The 16,571-nt window shown below is 39.3% G+C and overlaps 1 protein-coding gene and 1 gene segment (V, D, J or C); both read left to right on the plus strand.

Moving 5' to 3' along the window:
- The first annotated feature begins 12,257 nt into the window (after positions 1-12,257).
- LOC122126589 (vacuolar protein sorting-associated protein 29-like) lies at positions 12,258-12,769 on the plus strand. Its single transcript, XM_042701082.1, has one exon. The coding sequence runs from the start codon at positions 12,293-12,295 to the stop codon at positions 12,701-12,703; it is 411 nt and encodes a 136-aa protein (XP_042557016.1). The 5' UTR covers positions 12,258-12,292; the 3' UTR covers positions 12,704-12,769.
- Positions 12,770-15,683: 2,914 nt separating this feature from the next.
- Positions 15,684-16,319, plus strand: LOC122126615. The segment is given in 2 exon segments: positions 15,684-15,794; positions 15,973-16,319. Coding segments are annotated over 2 exon segments (399 nt in total).
- Positions 16,320-16,571: the final 252 nt, after the last annotated feature.

Raw genomic sequence — 16,571 nt, forward strand, 5'->3', positions numbered from 1 at the left:
ATAAAACAGGCCAGCAGATACAGAGTAGACAACATCTTTAACAGATTCCTAGACTCCTTAGTGAAATACATAGCCAGGAGACAAATATTAGAACCTCTAGAGTAAAGAAAGCCTGGCTAGTAAAGTTGAGCACATAGAACTGGGCTTCCAAAAGAAATACTAGGTTTAAAACAATTACAACATATGTATCAACAAATGAAAAGATGGCATTTCAAGAACTGTGTTACTTGAGCAAGTTCGCCTACATGTCCTAAGTTCAATATGCTCAGACTTTTGCCATCCAAATGTAGCCTTCTCTCATGAAGCTTGACCTATAGCAACTATGTGTGTAAGGGATGAAGCATCATTTGTCTTTTTCACTATCATAAGCACAGAGCTGTTGAAGATTTTCAGCGCCTATGTGATATGTGATGTGTAGTCGTTAGTGGACTTTATAAATATTTTTATTAACTGATAGCCCTCTACATTTCTCTAGTCCTTGGAGTTTTCCTCTGGACCATACATGCAGTTCTGAGGCCATTAACTTTGGGAACGAATGGTTTGTAGAATACATATTTAACTGATTTTAAAATCTTTCTGCCATCTCATATTGGTCAAAAGGAACTTACCATATTCCTCCAACTTAGTGCTATTGCTGTCACATATTTCATTCAACATACAACACCAAAAGAGTTTTATAGTTTTGCCTTTAAACCATGATCCATTTAAAATAGTTTTCTTTGGAAGAGTTCCGGGAAGATGATGGAGGAGAAGCTGGAATCTGAACAAGCTCTCGCATAGAAAGCAGTTTTAGAGTTCCAGTGAACAGTCCTAAGCCAGAGAATCACACCAAGTGTGCCATCACAGGACAGAGAGTTAGACAAGAGAGGGGAAGCCAAGACAAGGAGACACATCTGAGCGCCTGCCAGCAGCCGCTGCGGCGGCGGCAGGGTCGCAGCGGCGACCGCAGGCATGGCCATACCTGAGCGCTCACACAGAGAGTCCGGGACGAAGGAGCCAGACACAGCGGGCGTGAGGATTCTACTCAACACCAGCAAGAACCGACAAGGAGCAGACATCTTCATCCTGCAGTTTGCAGACCAGAGACGACCCAGGATCCAAAACTCGGAGTGAGTAGAAGCCCGACGTCCTCACTCCTTCTCAGGGAGCAGAGGAGGGAAGGCCACCCCTCCCCCCTCAGCACCGGTGATCTCCATCTTGGATACCGACAGAGCTCGGAGGCATTTAACAGGTCACAAGAACTTAACGGTGAAGTGACCTGCCAGACTCAGCTCCATCCAGGGAAAAGTCACCCAGCTCAGGCACCAGCCATTGGAGTGGCTTTCCTCACTGGGTAACCAGAGCCAGAGGCTGCCCCTCACTCTAGCAGCCTCCACAATCAATTGAAAAACAGAAACCCTGAGAATGGCTCCAGGGTGGGCTCTGTGAATTTTTCAAAAAATAGCCCCAGGGAAAAGCTACTGTTTGTTGAAAGGCCTCAACTCTACCAGAACCTAGCCTCATCACCCCTTTTCTGTGATTCTCAAAGCAGATCACCCTCCCATTAAACTAACCTGGGAGGGTGATCTCAAAATCTTGGGTAAAGCAGAGCATTTTTCTGCCTGTTCCAACAAACTGACTTAAGAAACCAATCAAGCCACAGGACCTCAAGCTGACCAGAGACTCCAACAAGAGGCTGGTTACAGACAAAAGGGAGATACAGGATTCTTCCCACCCCTCCCAAAAAAATTAAAAAAAAAATCAAATCAAAGAACTTTTTTTCTTCTTTTCTTTTTTCTTTTTTTTTTTGGTACCTTATATATATAAAAAAATTTTTTTTCCTCTTCTAAAACTTTTATTAATCTTTAATTTTTGCCTTTTTTGAAAAAATAATTGTTTTCCAGTAACTTTTTTTCCCTCTTATAATTTTTATTTTAGGAATACGTGAATGTACGTTTTCCTTTCTTTTCTTGTCTTCTCTCTCTTTTTCTTTCTTTCTTAATTATCTTTTTGTTTTTTGTCTAGCTCTACTGAACTTCTGATCTTTTTTTTTCTCCCTTTCTTATCCTTTTCACCTTTTCCTTTCTTTTGTTCTTCTGTATGTGACTTAACTCTTGTCCTGCACATCCTGATAAACCCATAGTTAACTAGTAGACCCTATCCCCCATTGTGTACACACTTAATCCACAAATTTATTACTCAATCCAAAACCTCTGAGACTTAAATTCCTTAATAGCAGTACTACCTCTTTATACCTATATAATATTTTAAGCATTTTTTAAGTTTTTCACATCTCCTCTATCTCCCTCCTGTTTTCTCATTATATTCACATTCCTCTCTAAATAGATGGTCTTTCAATCTACATAACTATATTAATTTTTACGTTTCTAATTTTTTTTCTGGTCTCTTTTCATTTCCCTTTCCCTTTCTTCTTTTTTCTCTCCCTCTCTACTTGCATCCTACCCAACCTATTTCCTACATTGAGATTAGGACATAGTTAACTCTCCCTGTGCCTCCCCACACCAATCTATTCCTAATTTTTACCCACATCTCTCCCTAACCCTAAAAATTTCTGGTTTTCCAAATTCTTCTCTGCGTTTCGAAGCCCATTAACATATAGTTGTTTGATGCTCAATAGATGTATCTGTTGGACTAGATTGTATCTGTAGACTATTGACTGTATAAATGCAAACGTTGGTTGATGGTTGCCTTAAGATAGTGTTCTAGCACAAAACTGGTACTATTTTCATCTCAAATGGGCAGAGTAAGCTGAAAAACCACAAGAAAAATGGCAAATAAGGGTATCTCAATTCCCAATCTTGATAATCAGGGGTCAGATCAGATAATGAACAATCCAGAGGAGAGTTCCCAAATAGCTCTACAAACACTGGTGGCAAACATGATAAATGAGAAGTTTGACAACGTACAAAGGACTCTGTATGAGCGTGATAGGGAGAGAGAGGAGGCATCCCAAAAGTTTATACAGGAATATCATAAGCGTGAGGAAGCTACTCAAAAACTGATACAGGATTTGCGTGAACAACTTGAGAATACTCAAAGAGAAAGGGAGGAATGGCATGAGCAGGCTGAGAACACTCAAAGAGAACTCCAGGAATCCCATGAACGGGAGGAAAGAGAAATGCAGGAATCCCACAAACGGGAGGAAGCTAATCAAAGAGTAATACAGGAATTGAGAGACCAGGTAGAGAACACACAAAGATCACTAAAGGCATTCATGGAATCCATTAACAAAGAGCTGAAGGAAGTCAGGGAGACCACAAAGGGAATGCTGAATGGAACCCAACAGAAGGAATGGGAGTCCAAAGAAACCATAACCAATCAACTAAGTGATTTGAGAACAAACACTGAACACCAAATTAAGGAAGTAAAGAAATTCATACAAGACCTAAAACAGAGCTTCAACAAAGAACTTGAAGCCATCAAAGCTGACCAATTAGAAGGAAAAGAGATAAAAAACAAAGTAGAGAGTCTTGACAGCAGGTTAGACCATGCAGAAGATCAAATCTCAGGGATTGAAGACAGCCTAGATATTATAGAGAAAGAACATACAACCATCCAACACAAGTCCAAGAAGTATGATAGATCTATCCAACACCTGGAAGACACCATCAGAAGGCCTAATCTAAGGATAATGGGTGTAGAGGAGCACCTAGAAACAGAAGTTAATGGTCTAGGAAATCTGTTTAACAGGATCCTAGCAGAGAACTTCCCAAACATACAAAAAGATAGGCCTATTCAGATACAAGAAGCTTTTAGAACCCCAAATAGACCAGACCAGAATAGGACATCCCACCGTCACATTATAATCCACATAGGATCAACTCAGACCAAGGAAAAGATCCTGAAAGCTGTCAAGGAGAAAAGGTTAATCACCTATAAAGGGAAACCAATTAGAATCACCTCAGATTTCTCAGTAGAGACAATCAAAGCAAGAAGAGCCTGGAATGATGTATGCCATGCCCTAAAAACAAACAATTATCAACCAAGAATACTGTACCCAGCTAAATTCTCCTTCATAATTGAAGGCCAAATAAAAACCTTCCATAGCAAACAAAAATTGAAACAATACATCTCCACCAAACCAGCCCTACAAAAGCTTCTTAAAGATGTCCTACACATAGAAAACCAACAAGACCACAACAAAGGCCAAGAAACTTCACCCAAACTGAGAATCCAAGAACCATAGGAAGAACCCAGTTTTCGCAGCCCCCAAGAAGGTGGATAACATGGCAGGAATTCCCAAATACCTCTCAGTCCTATCTCTTAACGTTAATGGACTGAACTCTCCAATTAAGTGACATAGACTGTCTAGTTGGATTAAAAAACAAGACCCTTCTATCTGCTGCCTGCAGGAGTCACATCTTGCCCGTAAAAACAAACACATTTTCAATGTTAAAGGCTGGAACAAAATCTACCAAGCAAACGGACCCCATAAACAGGCGGGAGTTGCAATCTTAATATCAGATAAAATAGACTTCAAATTAAAATTCGTGAGAAGAGATAAAGAAGGTCGCTACATACTAATTAAAGGATCTCTCCTTCAGGAGGATATTACAATTCTAAATATCTATTCGCCAAACAATGGAGCACCCAAATTTATCAAAGAAACACTACTTTCCCTCAAATCCCATATAGATCCAAAGACATTAATTGTTGGGGATTTTAACACACCACTCTCCCCACTAGATAGATCAACTTGGCAAAAACTCAACAGAGAAACCGCAGATCTAAACAGCTGCATAGATCAACTAGACTTAACAGACATCTACCGAACATTTCACCCAGCAGCATCAGAATACACGGTTTTCTCAGCAGCACATGGAACGTTTTCTAAAATAGACCACATTTTAGGCCACAAAGCAAACTTGTCTAAATTCAGAAACATTGAAGTTATACCTTGCATTCTCTCTGACCACAAGGGAATAAAATTAGAATTCAACACCAAAAGCCACCAAAGAAAGTCCAGTATCACATGGAGACTGAACCACACACTGCTGAATCAAGAGTGGGTCATGGAAGAGATTAGAAAGGAAATTCAAATGTTCATGCTATTCAACAAAAATGAACACACAAATTACCAGCTCCTCTGGGACAGAGCAAAGGTAGTACTCAGAGGCAAGTTTATAGCTCTGAGCTCCTACATCAACAAATTGGAGAGATCTGAAACTAGCAATTTAATGACACATCTAAACCTCCTTGAAAAAGAGCAGCAAGATAAACCCCAATCCAGTAGACAGAAAGAAATAATCAAAATTAAATCAGAATTAAATGAATTAGAATCCAAAAAAACTATAGAAAGAATCAACAAAACAAAGAGTTGGTTCTTCGAAAAAATTAACAAAATTGACAGACCCTTAGCAAATCTTATCAGAAAAAGAAGAGAACACACCCAAATTAATAAACTCAGAGATGAGAATGGAAACATCACCACGGAAACAACCAAGATTCAGAACATTATAAGGGAATACTTCTCAAAACTTTATGCTAAGAAGTTTGAGAACTTGACAGAAATGGACCTTTTCCTAGCAAATATTGACATGCCAAAACTAAACCAGCTTAACAGGCCCATATCAAGCATTGAAATAGAAACAGCAATAAGAGACCTCCCAGCTAAGAAAAGTCCAGGACCAGATGGTGTTACAGCGGAATTGTACAAGGCCTTCAAAGCAGAGCTCACACCAATTCTCCTCCAACTCTTCAATGAAATTGAAAGAGAAAGCCCACTACCGAACACATTCTATGAGGCCATCATAACCCTCATCCCAAAACCAGGCAGGGACTCATCCAAGAAAGAGAACTATAGACCCATTTCTTTGATGAACATTGATGCAAAACTTCTCAACAAAATTTTGGCCAATCGACTTCAACAATTCATCCAAAAAATCATGCACCACGATCAAACAGGATTCATTTCAGGGATGCAAAGCTGGTTCAATATATGCAAATCAATTAATATTATTCATCACATCAACAGGAGCAAGAACAAGAACCACATGGTTATCTCAATAGACGCAGAAAAAGCATTCAACAAGATCCAACACCCCTTTATGATGAAGGTTTTGGAAAAATTAGGAATCCATGGAACATTCCTCAATACAATAAAGGCTGTATATGACAAACCTACAGCCAGCATTATACTCAATGGTGAAAAACTAAAGCCATTTCCTCTTAACTCAGGAACAAGACAAGGATGCCCACTCTCTCCACTTCTCTTCAATCTAGTATTAGAATGCCTAGCTACAGCAATAAGACAAGATGCAGACATAAAGGGGATCCAAATAGGGAAAGAAGAAATAAAACTCTCCCTCTTTGCAGATGACATGATCTTGTATTTATAGAATCCCATAGACTCCACTCCCAAATTACTCAAGCTGATTCAAAACTTTGGCAAAGTAGCAGGTTATAAAATTAACCCCCCAAAATCAATGGCTTTTCTGTATGCCAACAATGAGAAAAGTGTGGCTGAAATTAGGACAGCAACGCCATTTGTAATAGACCCACAAAAAATAAAATACCTAGGAATTAACTTAACTAAAGAAGTGAAGGACCTCTATGATGAAAACTTTAAAATCTTGAAAAAGGAAATCAACACAGAACTTAAAAAATGGCAAAACCTCCCATGCTCCTGGATTGGAAAGATTAACATTGTGAAAATGGCAATACTTCCCAAGGCTATCTACAAATTCAACGCAATACCTATCCAAATTCCAACCTCATTCTTCAAGGAAATAGAAGAGGCAATCCAAAAATTCATATGGAAAAATAAAAGACCCCGAACAGCAAAAACGCTCCTGAATGGAAAGAACACTGCTGGAGGAATATCAATACCAAATTTCAAACTCTACTATAAAGCCATAGTAATCAAAACAGCTTGGTATTGGCATAAGAACAGACCTCAGGACCAATGGAATAGGATTGAAAACCCAGAAATGAACCCACAGACCTATAGCCATCTAATCTTCGATAAGGGAGCTAAAACAATAGAATGGAAGAAAGACAAACTCTTCAGTAAATGGTGCTGGCAAAATTGGTTAACTACATGTAGAAAACTAAAGCTAGATCCTTATATATCACCCTGCACCAGAATCAACTCCAAATAGATCAAAGACCTTGAAGTCAAAGCAGACACTCTGAAAACATTACAGGATGGAATAGGAGAAACCCTGGGTCTCCTTCGCTCAGGCCGAAATTTTCTGAATAGAGACCCGGAAACACAACAAATCAAAGAAAGGTTGGACAAATGGGTTTGCATAAAGTTGCAGAGCTTCTGCAGGGCAAATGACATAGATAGCAAGATCAATAGAAAACCCACGGATTGGGAGAAGATCTTTACTAGCTATACAACGGACAAGGGTCTCATATGCAAAATATACTTGGAACTCAAAAAATTAAACCTCCCAACAACAAATCCTCAAAGAAACAACTGCCCAATAAATAAGTGGGCGAAAGACTTAAAGAGAATCTTCTCTGAAGAAGAAAGAAGGATGGCCAATAGACACATGAAGAAATGTTCAACATCCCTAGCCATAAAAGAAATGCAAATCAAAACAACATTGAGATATCACCTCTCTCCAGTTAGAACGGCGAAAATCAAGAACTCTAACAACAACAGATGCTGGAGGGGATGTGGAGAGAAAGGAACCTTACTTCATTGTTGGTGGGAATGTAAACTTGTTCAACCACTTCGGAAAGCAGTATGGAGGTTCCTCAAAAGACTTCACATAGAACTCCCCTATGACCCAGTAATCCCACGTTTGGGCATTTACCTTAATGTTTACAAACAAGACCACACTAAAGCTACCAGCACAACTATGTTTATTGCAGCATTATTTACCATAGCTAAGATATGGAACCAACCCAGATGCCCCTCAGTAGATGAATGGATCAAGAAAATGTTGTATATATTCACAATGGAATTCTATGCCTCCATCAGAAAGAATGACATTGCCCCATTTGTTAGGAAATGGAAAAACTTGGAAAAAATTATATTAAGTGAAGTAAGCCAGGCCCAAAGAAACGTAGGTCCCATGTTTTCCCTTATTTGTAATATCTAGTATATGTATGAGTCAAGCGGAAAAGGTCAGATAATGTGATGTCAGGAAAATGAACCCTTAGATGTGTATTTTAATGTTTTTTTCTTTCATGCATGTGTTTCTAACACATTTATAAGATTATCTCTTTGTTGCTTTGTATGTCCCTCCCCCACAGTATAACCCCTGCTTTCACTATATTTGATGTCAGTATAACTTGTGGAAGAGATGGGGAAAAACCAGTTGTTTAAGGATACAGGTGGACCTGTTGCAACAATGAGAAGTACAAGTTGTCATGTCCAAAACGAGCTTTACAATGTTGGTGCCGGGGGGGGGGGGGGGGGGAAGGAGAAGGATTGGGATTATGGGGGGAGGGTGGAGGCTGGGAAGGGATGTGAAGGGTAAACAAAGGAGGAGGCTGCAATTCTTGGTAAGAAATGTACGCATTATCCTGCCCATGTAACTCTAACTCCTCTGTACAGTATGTTCACAAATAAAATAAAATTAAATTAAAAAATAAAATAAAATAAAATAGTTTTCTTTTAGTCATTTAGTTGTGTTCTGCCCTGCATTGTTTTTCTTAAAAAGTTAATTGATTCTTTGTGTAATATGACTTTTCCCACCCTTCAGGCAACTGCAGTTAGTTTTTTCTGTATTACAACATTTAAGCAACATAAGCAGTGCTTGATCCCTAGTGTGGTCCTGATGGGAGACAGAGCTTTTTAGAGATAAACAACTCCTCATGTCACTGCCCCAGGGATAGATGATTGGTTTTTCTCAAGAGGTGGCTGAGTCTTGGAGGTCTCGAGTGGAGAAGTCTTGGCGAGCCTGGTGTGAGCAGATCTTATGGAGTTGTGTTAACTGCATGGTTAATGAATTTCTGAATAATTGCACAGCATCCTAAGTACACTTGTAAATATGTAAAGCACATATCCATGGCTTTCTTCTTGAAGTTTGATTCTGTTTTCCTTCTGCATATACCTTCCCCTTGAGCTGTCTTATAGCAGTTCCTGCATTGGATGTTTTGCTTTACATGGTTTTTAATCACCTGCCGTCAATTAAAATACAAAAGTATTACACAGAAAGTTCCAGAAATAAAAAGTGTATGAGTTTTCAGTGTCATGCCACTCTGCATTGTAGTGAAATCTTGCACCCCTGTGCTCTGCCACTCAGGAGAGAACCATCCCTGTACAAAATGTCCATGGGGCACAACTAGCTACCCTTTTGTCACTGTTTACTCTTTGTTTTATTTGTTTTTGTGGAGATGGGGAATCAAACTCAGGGCCTTGCATATTTTGATAGGTGGTCCATCATTGAGCTGTATCACTAGACCTTGCTAAGTAGTTTGTCAAGTAAATATGTGCCAGTTCTTTTGGAGTAAATCTCACTGAAAAGCTTACTGCTACAGATCATAGCAGGGGCTTAGTCAGATGGAAAATGTTCTACTCTGTGGGTGATTTGAATATAGCATGTGTCCTGGTAGACAGAAACGTGTTGTAACAAAATACCTAACTTTATAAGTAAATCTTATGTGTATGTCTACATATATATGTATTTGTGTGGTAAAACATATCATACATAGAGTCCAGTACTACTAGTGGTTTCTGGCATTGATGGGAGGCCTTGGAACTTATCTCCCATTCATAAGGGAGTCCACTGAAATAAAAAAATCAGGGTCATGAGGTCTGTTCTTGTGCCAGTACCAAGCTATTTTGATTATTATGCCTTTATTGTAGAGTTTGAAATTTGGTATTGATATTCCTCCATCAGTGTTCTTTCCATTGAGGAGCATTTTGCTATTGGGGTCTTTTATTGCTCCATATGAATTTTTGGATTGCCTCTTCTGGTATATGTATGAGTCGAGCAGAAATGGGCAGACAAGGTGATGTTAGGAAAATGAACCCTAAGATATGTATTCAAATGGTTTTTTCTTTCATGCATTTGTTTCTAACGCATTTATAAGATTATTTCTTTGTTGCTTTGTATGTCCCTCCCCCACAGTATAACCCCTGCTTTCACTGTATTTGATGTTGGTATAATTTGTGGCAGGGAAGGGGAAAAACAAGTCGTTTAAATAAGAATACAGGTGGACCCATTGCAACAATGAGAAGTACAAGTTGTCATGTCGAAAACAAACTTTACAATTTTGGTGTGAGTGAGGGGAGGATTGGGTGGAGGATGAGGGGGAGAGGCTAGGAAGGGATGGGAAGGGGAAACAAAGGAGGAGGCTACAACGCTTGATAAGAAATGTACTCATTATCTTGCCCATGTAATTGTAACCACTCTGTACAGTATTTTCACAATAAAAAATAAATAAAAATTAAAAAAAAAAAAAAAAGAATTTAACCTAAAAAAAAAAATCAGGATCAGCCATACTGTCTTGCAGTTTTCCAGAAAACCACCAGAAGGCGCTGCACTCTCAAATGTAGGTCCCATTTGCATTCAGGTGGTATAACACCCCTACTCCCCTTTGTGGTCACAAGTCAGAGTGATGTGCAGAAAGAAGGTCTTATTCATGAGTGAGGAGTTTCAATACAATCCTGGTAGAAAAGAGCTCTGTATGACTGGGTGTATCACAAGGAGCAAGAATCATTTCCTTCTAACAACATGCTTTCTGTCACCTTCTCTGTTCTTGTGATCCTTTTAGTGTGCAGTAAGTAACATTTTATCCTATATATTAACAATATGTCCTTGTCCTACAATCTTGATAATATTTAGCCTTTTTCTTCATATAACAATGTTACTTATCTTTTCAGGGAGGACCAGTGGAGACTCAGTGACCCAGACAGAAGGCTTGGTTACTTTCACAGAGGGGACACCTCTGATCCTCAACTGTACTTACCAGAGCACTTACTCAAATGTCTTTATTTTCTGGTATGTCCAATATCTCAATAAAGCCCCTGAGCTACTCCTGAAGAGTTCAACACAAAGTCCGAGGTCAGAGAACCGGGGTTTCCAGGCAACTCTTGTTAAGAGTGACAACTCCTTCCACCTTCAGAAATCTTCACTCCAGCTGTCAGACTCAGCTGTGTATCACTGCGCTCTGGGAGACACAGTGAGAAATCTGTAGATTCAGCTGTTCATAAACCAGGGTGCTGATAGGCACAATCCTGGGAGGAGAAAATTCTCTCCAGGCAGTGTTGATGTAGCATCCTCCAGAATGAGATCCAGTCTCAGGTGGAATTCATAGACTCTTAGGAGGTTATAAATCACTCTGAGGCAAGATAGGATGACTGTCACAAGCTTGTGATCTCTAGAAGTGTCAATGCTCAGTCCAAAAGGCCCCACTCCTTCCCAAGTAAGAGGAAATCCCAGCCAACATTTCCCATGACATGGGACAAATCACCAAAGTGAGCTATTTCAAATATCCAGGTATTCCCAAAAACAAATCTCCAAAGAAACAACTGCCCAATAAATAAGTGGGCTAAAGACTTAAAGAGAAACTTCTCTGAAGAGGAAAGAAGGATGGCCAATAGACACATGAAGAAATGTTCAACCTCTCTAGCCATAAAAGAAATGCAAATCAAAACAACATTGAGATATCACCTCACCCCATAAGAATGGCTATAATCAAAAACTCTAATAACAACAGATGCTGGAGGGGATGTAGACAGAAGGGAATCTCACTACATTGTTGGTGGGAGTGTAAACTTGTTCAACCACCTTGAAAGCAGTATAGAGGTTCCTCAAAAGACTCCACAGAGAGCTCCCCTATTACCCAGCAATCCCACTTTTGGGCATTTATCCAAATGATCACAAACAAGATCATAGTAAAGCTACCAGCACAACTATGTTTATTGCAGCATTATTTACCATAGCTAAGATATGGAACCAACCCAGATGCCTCTCAGTAGATGAATGGATCAAGAAAATGTGGTATATATACACAGTGGAATTCTATGCCTACATCAGAAAGAATGGCATTGACCTATTTGTTAGGAAATGGAAAGAATTGAAAAAATCATATTAAGTAAAGTAAGCCAGGCCCAAAGAAATACAGGTCAAGTTAGAGGAAGAGGGCTGGGGTGCTGGCAAAGCAGCATGACAGGATGCTTCTCACAATAACTGTACTTCAATCCATATCTGAAGAGAATTTCCGTAGAGTGAAGATTGCTCTTCGTATGCCAAATTGGTGTTAGTGTTAGGAGATCTGCATATCCCTCACCGGTGCAACAGTTTCCCAGCTAATTTCCAAAAACTGCTGGCACCGGGGGAGATACAGCACATTCTCTGCACTGGAAACCTTTGCACCAAAGAGAGTTATGACTATCTCAAGACTGGCTGGTGACTTCCATATCCTGAGCGGAGACTTCGATGAGAACCTGAATTACCCGGAACAGAAATTTGTGACTGTGGGACAGCCCAAAATCTGTTTGATCCAGGGACATCAGGTCATTTGGTGGGGAGCCATGGCCAGCCTGGCCCTGCTGCAGAGGCAGTTCGATGTGGACATTCTTATCTCAGGACACACTCACAAATGTGAAGCATTTGAGCATGAAAATAAATTCTACATTAACCCAGGTTCTGCCACTGAGGCATATAATGCCTTGGACACATATATTATTCCATCGTTTGTGTTGATGGACATCCAGGCTTCCACAGTGGTCACATACATCCATCAGCTAATTGGAGATGATGTGAAAGTAGAAAGAATTGAATACAAAAAGTCTTAAAGCCAGTCTGTCTTGATTTTTTTCATTACTCTGTTCAAATCAAGCAATTAAACATTTAAGAATCACATCACTGTATCCCTTTTATATTTAGCAGTAAATAGTAATACATATTCTGTTACTACTTCCTCTAATCTTCTTAGAAACTGTAGTTAGTTTGCAGTATAGACTTTGTATTTTAAAAAGTCCACCTCACAGGAAATGGTTATGTATTCAGAAAAAGTTATTCTTGTAAATATCTTCAAACTTGGCATTTGGACCTTATTTTACAACCAATGCTTGAACAGAAACAATACAGACTTTCTGTGTACATTTTTCTCTTCTCCAGTAATAAATGTTTACTTTTCATGTAAAAAGAAGAAATATAGGTCCCATTGTTTCCCTTATTTGCAATAACTAGTATATGTCTGAGACAAAGAGAAACTGTCAGACAAGTTGATGTTAGGTGAAATGAACCCCAAGATAAGGATTCAAATGTTCTTTTATCTTCCTTGTGATTGTTTCCAACGTATTTATAAGATGATTTCTTTGTTGCTTTGTATGTACTTTCACCAGGGTATAAGCCTTGCTTTCACTGTATTTAATGTTGATATAATTTGTAGAGGGGAAGGGAAAAAACAAACTGTTTAAATAGGATTACAGGTGGACCCATTACAACAATGAGATGTACAAGACCTTACTTGGAAAAACGAACTTTACAACTTTGGCAGGGTGGGGGTTGGGGAGTGGTGGTAGGGGGTGTGGGGGTGGGGGAGTGGAGAAGGGAAGGGATGGTATGGGGAAACAAAGGAGAAGGCAACAATGCTTGATAAGAAATGTACTCACTATCATGCCCATGTAATTGTAACCCCTCTGTATGGTATTTCCATAATAATAATAATAATAATATTTTTTTAAAAAGACACCACAGAGAAGTCCCCTATGACCCTGAAATCCTACTTTTGGACATTTACCCAAATGATCAAAAACAATACCATAGCAAGTCTAGCTACCAACACATCTATATTTATTGCAGCATTATTTACCATAGCTAAGATATGGAACCAACCCAGATGCCCTTTAATAGATGAGTAGATCAAGAAAATGTGATACACACACACACACACACACACACACACACACACACACACACACACACACATTTATATGAATTCTATGCCTCCATCGGAAAGAATGGCATTGCCTCATTTGTGAGGAAATGGAAATACTTGGGAAAATTATATTAAGTGAAATGAAGCAAGCTGGGCACAAAGAAAGATAGATCCCATGGTTTCCCTTATTTGCAATAACTAGTACATATGTAGGTCAAGCAGAAAAGGCCAAAAGCTATGTACATATGACCATATAAAATGATGTCAAGCGGAATGAAAACCAAGATAGGGATACAAATATCTTTTTTTTTTCTTGGTACTGTTTCTAACGTATTTTTAATGTACCATGTGATTTTTTTGTTGCTTTGTATGTTTCTCCCCCGTGGTATAACCCATTTTCACTGTATTTGATTTTGGTGCCCTGAGTCTTGTATATACACTTCTCTAATTCGGGAAGGGGAAGGAAAAAAAACAAAATGCTAAATAAGTGTACAGGTTGACCCATTGTAACACCGAGATGTACAAAATACTATATTGAAAATGAACTTTGGGTAGGGGGGTGGGGGAGGATAGTTGTGGAGGTGGGAGGGAAGGGATGGTAGGGGGAAGACAAATGAGGAGGCAACAGTACTCAATAGAAAATGTACTCATTACCTTGCTCATGTAACTGTAACTCCTCTGTACAGCATTTTTGCAATAAAAAACTTAAAAAAGAACCACTAAGTAAGCAGATAAAGTGGCTCATGCCTACTCTAGATACTCTTGATACTCACGAAGTTTGGATCCAACAATCATTTTCACACAATAATATTCAGCAGTTGTGTCTCAAATATTTATTTAACTTGAGTGTTAGTGTTTGTAAAAATGTGTTTGTCTTTTACTGTTAAAAAGTTAGTGTTAGTCTTATCTTTTCACATTTTTGTTTGCAAATACTAGTTCTACATGGGTTTTCCTTCTGAGAATTTCATACAAACATTCATTGTACCCTTCTCAAACTCATTTTTTCTGTCATTCTCCCTCCCATCCTCTTCTTAAAATCACTTCAAACCAGATATAGGTGGCTCACACCTGTTATTCTAGCTACTCAGGAGGGTAATATCTTCAGATGGTAGTTCAAAGCCAGCCTAGGCAAGACAAGTCTGTGAGCCTCATGTCTCCAATTTCCCAGAAAAAATTCAGAAGTTGAGCTGTGGTTCAAGTGGTAGAGTGCTAGCCTTGAGCAAAAATACCTCAAGGACAGTGCCCAGGTTTTGAGTCCAAGCCCCAGGACTGGCACCAAATTTTTTTGCCAAAATTTTCTATCTAATCTATCTATCTATCTGTCTATCTATCTATTATCTCTATACATAATATATATATAACATAATTATTACTGTGGTATTTTCTCACAAAAACAACTGGGAGAGAGAGTGTAAAAGATAATAAAAGATGGTGAGTAATATAGTGAAATATAAGCATTCATGCATGATGAAGGCATAAAGAAACAGAGTTGTCAAACAGTAGTAGGAAAGGGGGATAGGCAGAGAGAAAAATGTAAAAAGTTCATCCAACTAAAATATAATATATGCCCATTGGCAATACCATAGGGAAAGCCATAGCACAATTACTATACACTAAAACATGGGGTTTACTTTCAATGGTTCACATAAAATGGGTCTGGATGCTGAATAATTCTTTAGTCATTATTGAGAAACCATTAGAGGGCAGCATCTTCTCAAGGATCCCAAGGGACCTTCTCAAGTGCACTGTGTGGTGGGGAGTGACTACATGTGAAGGGGATGCTGGGAGGAGCTTGTTGCTGAAGTTGGGGGGTGAAGAAAAGAAGCTTGTTTTTCTGATTGGTAAAAGAGTCTTTTTATGTTTCCCAAAGCACAGTACTGAGAATATCTCAATGAGACACATTTTCCTTTACAGTTTATTCTCTGAGTCCTCAGTGAATCCAAGGGAAAGAATGATGAGATCCCTGAGTGTCTTACTAGTGATTCTGTGGCTTCACATGAACTGTGAGTTTAACATTTTTATGGGGATATGAAGTCCAGTGTTGGTAGTTGTTTTATATTACAGGTCTGCGAGGAGAAACATGAAAGTGCTCACTAGTCAATGAGAGAGGGTAAGAGGTCTGTAGAGAAAGCATCCACTATTCAACCATTGTCTTTGGCTGACCTTTGTCTTTCTGCACAGGGGTGAACAGCCAACAAAAGGAGGTGGAGCAGCATCCCGAGTCCCTCAGTGTTCCAGAGGGAGCCACTGCTTCTCTCAACTGCACTTACAAGAACAGTGCTCCTCAGAACTTCGTGTGGTACAGACAGTATTCTGGGAAGGGACCTGAGCTGCTGATGTCTACATACTCCAATGGTGATAAACACGAGGGAAGATTCACAGTGCATCTCAATAGAGCCAGCCTTTACCTTTCCTTGCACATTAGAGGCTCCCAGCTCAGTGACTCAGCCACCTACCTCTGTGCAGTGAGTGCACAGTGCTTCCCCAACACCTGCAGTCTGCACTCAAACCTATGGGGGCCCCAGTAAGGCCTGAGCTGTAGCACAGGGCAATCTGTTCCCTAGATGTGATGGCAGCTAAGAGTAATAGCAGGCAGGGGTTGATTATTTTACTATCTTATCATTGTAAAAATACTTGAGCCTGAAGGGAAATTAAAGACACAATACTGTTCTCTGTCATGATTAACTTTGACTATCAGTCTGAGTAGATTGATGTCTCAATTTGTGATGCACATTTCTATGTGTGTGTGAAGCTATTTCCATAGGTGATTAGCACTCTGT

Source organism: Dipodomys spectabilis, unplaced genomic scaffold (assembly GCF_019054845.1).
Source record: "Dipodomys spectabilis isolate Male_0828 unplaced genomic scaffold, ASM1905484v1 ptg000286l, whole genome shotgun sequence".
Classification (NCBI taxonomy): domain Eukaryota; kingdom Metazoa; phylum Chordata; class Mammalia; order Rodentia; family Heteromyidae; genus Dipodomys; species Dipodomys spectabilis.

Excerpts from the sequence above, each read along its gene's own strand:
- LOC122126589 (XM_042701082.1), top strand. The coding sequence starts at position 12,293 with ATGACTATCTCAAGACTGGCTGGTGACTTCCATATCCTGAGCGGAGAC.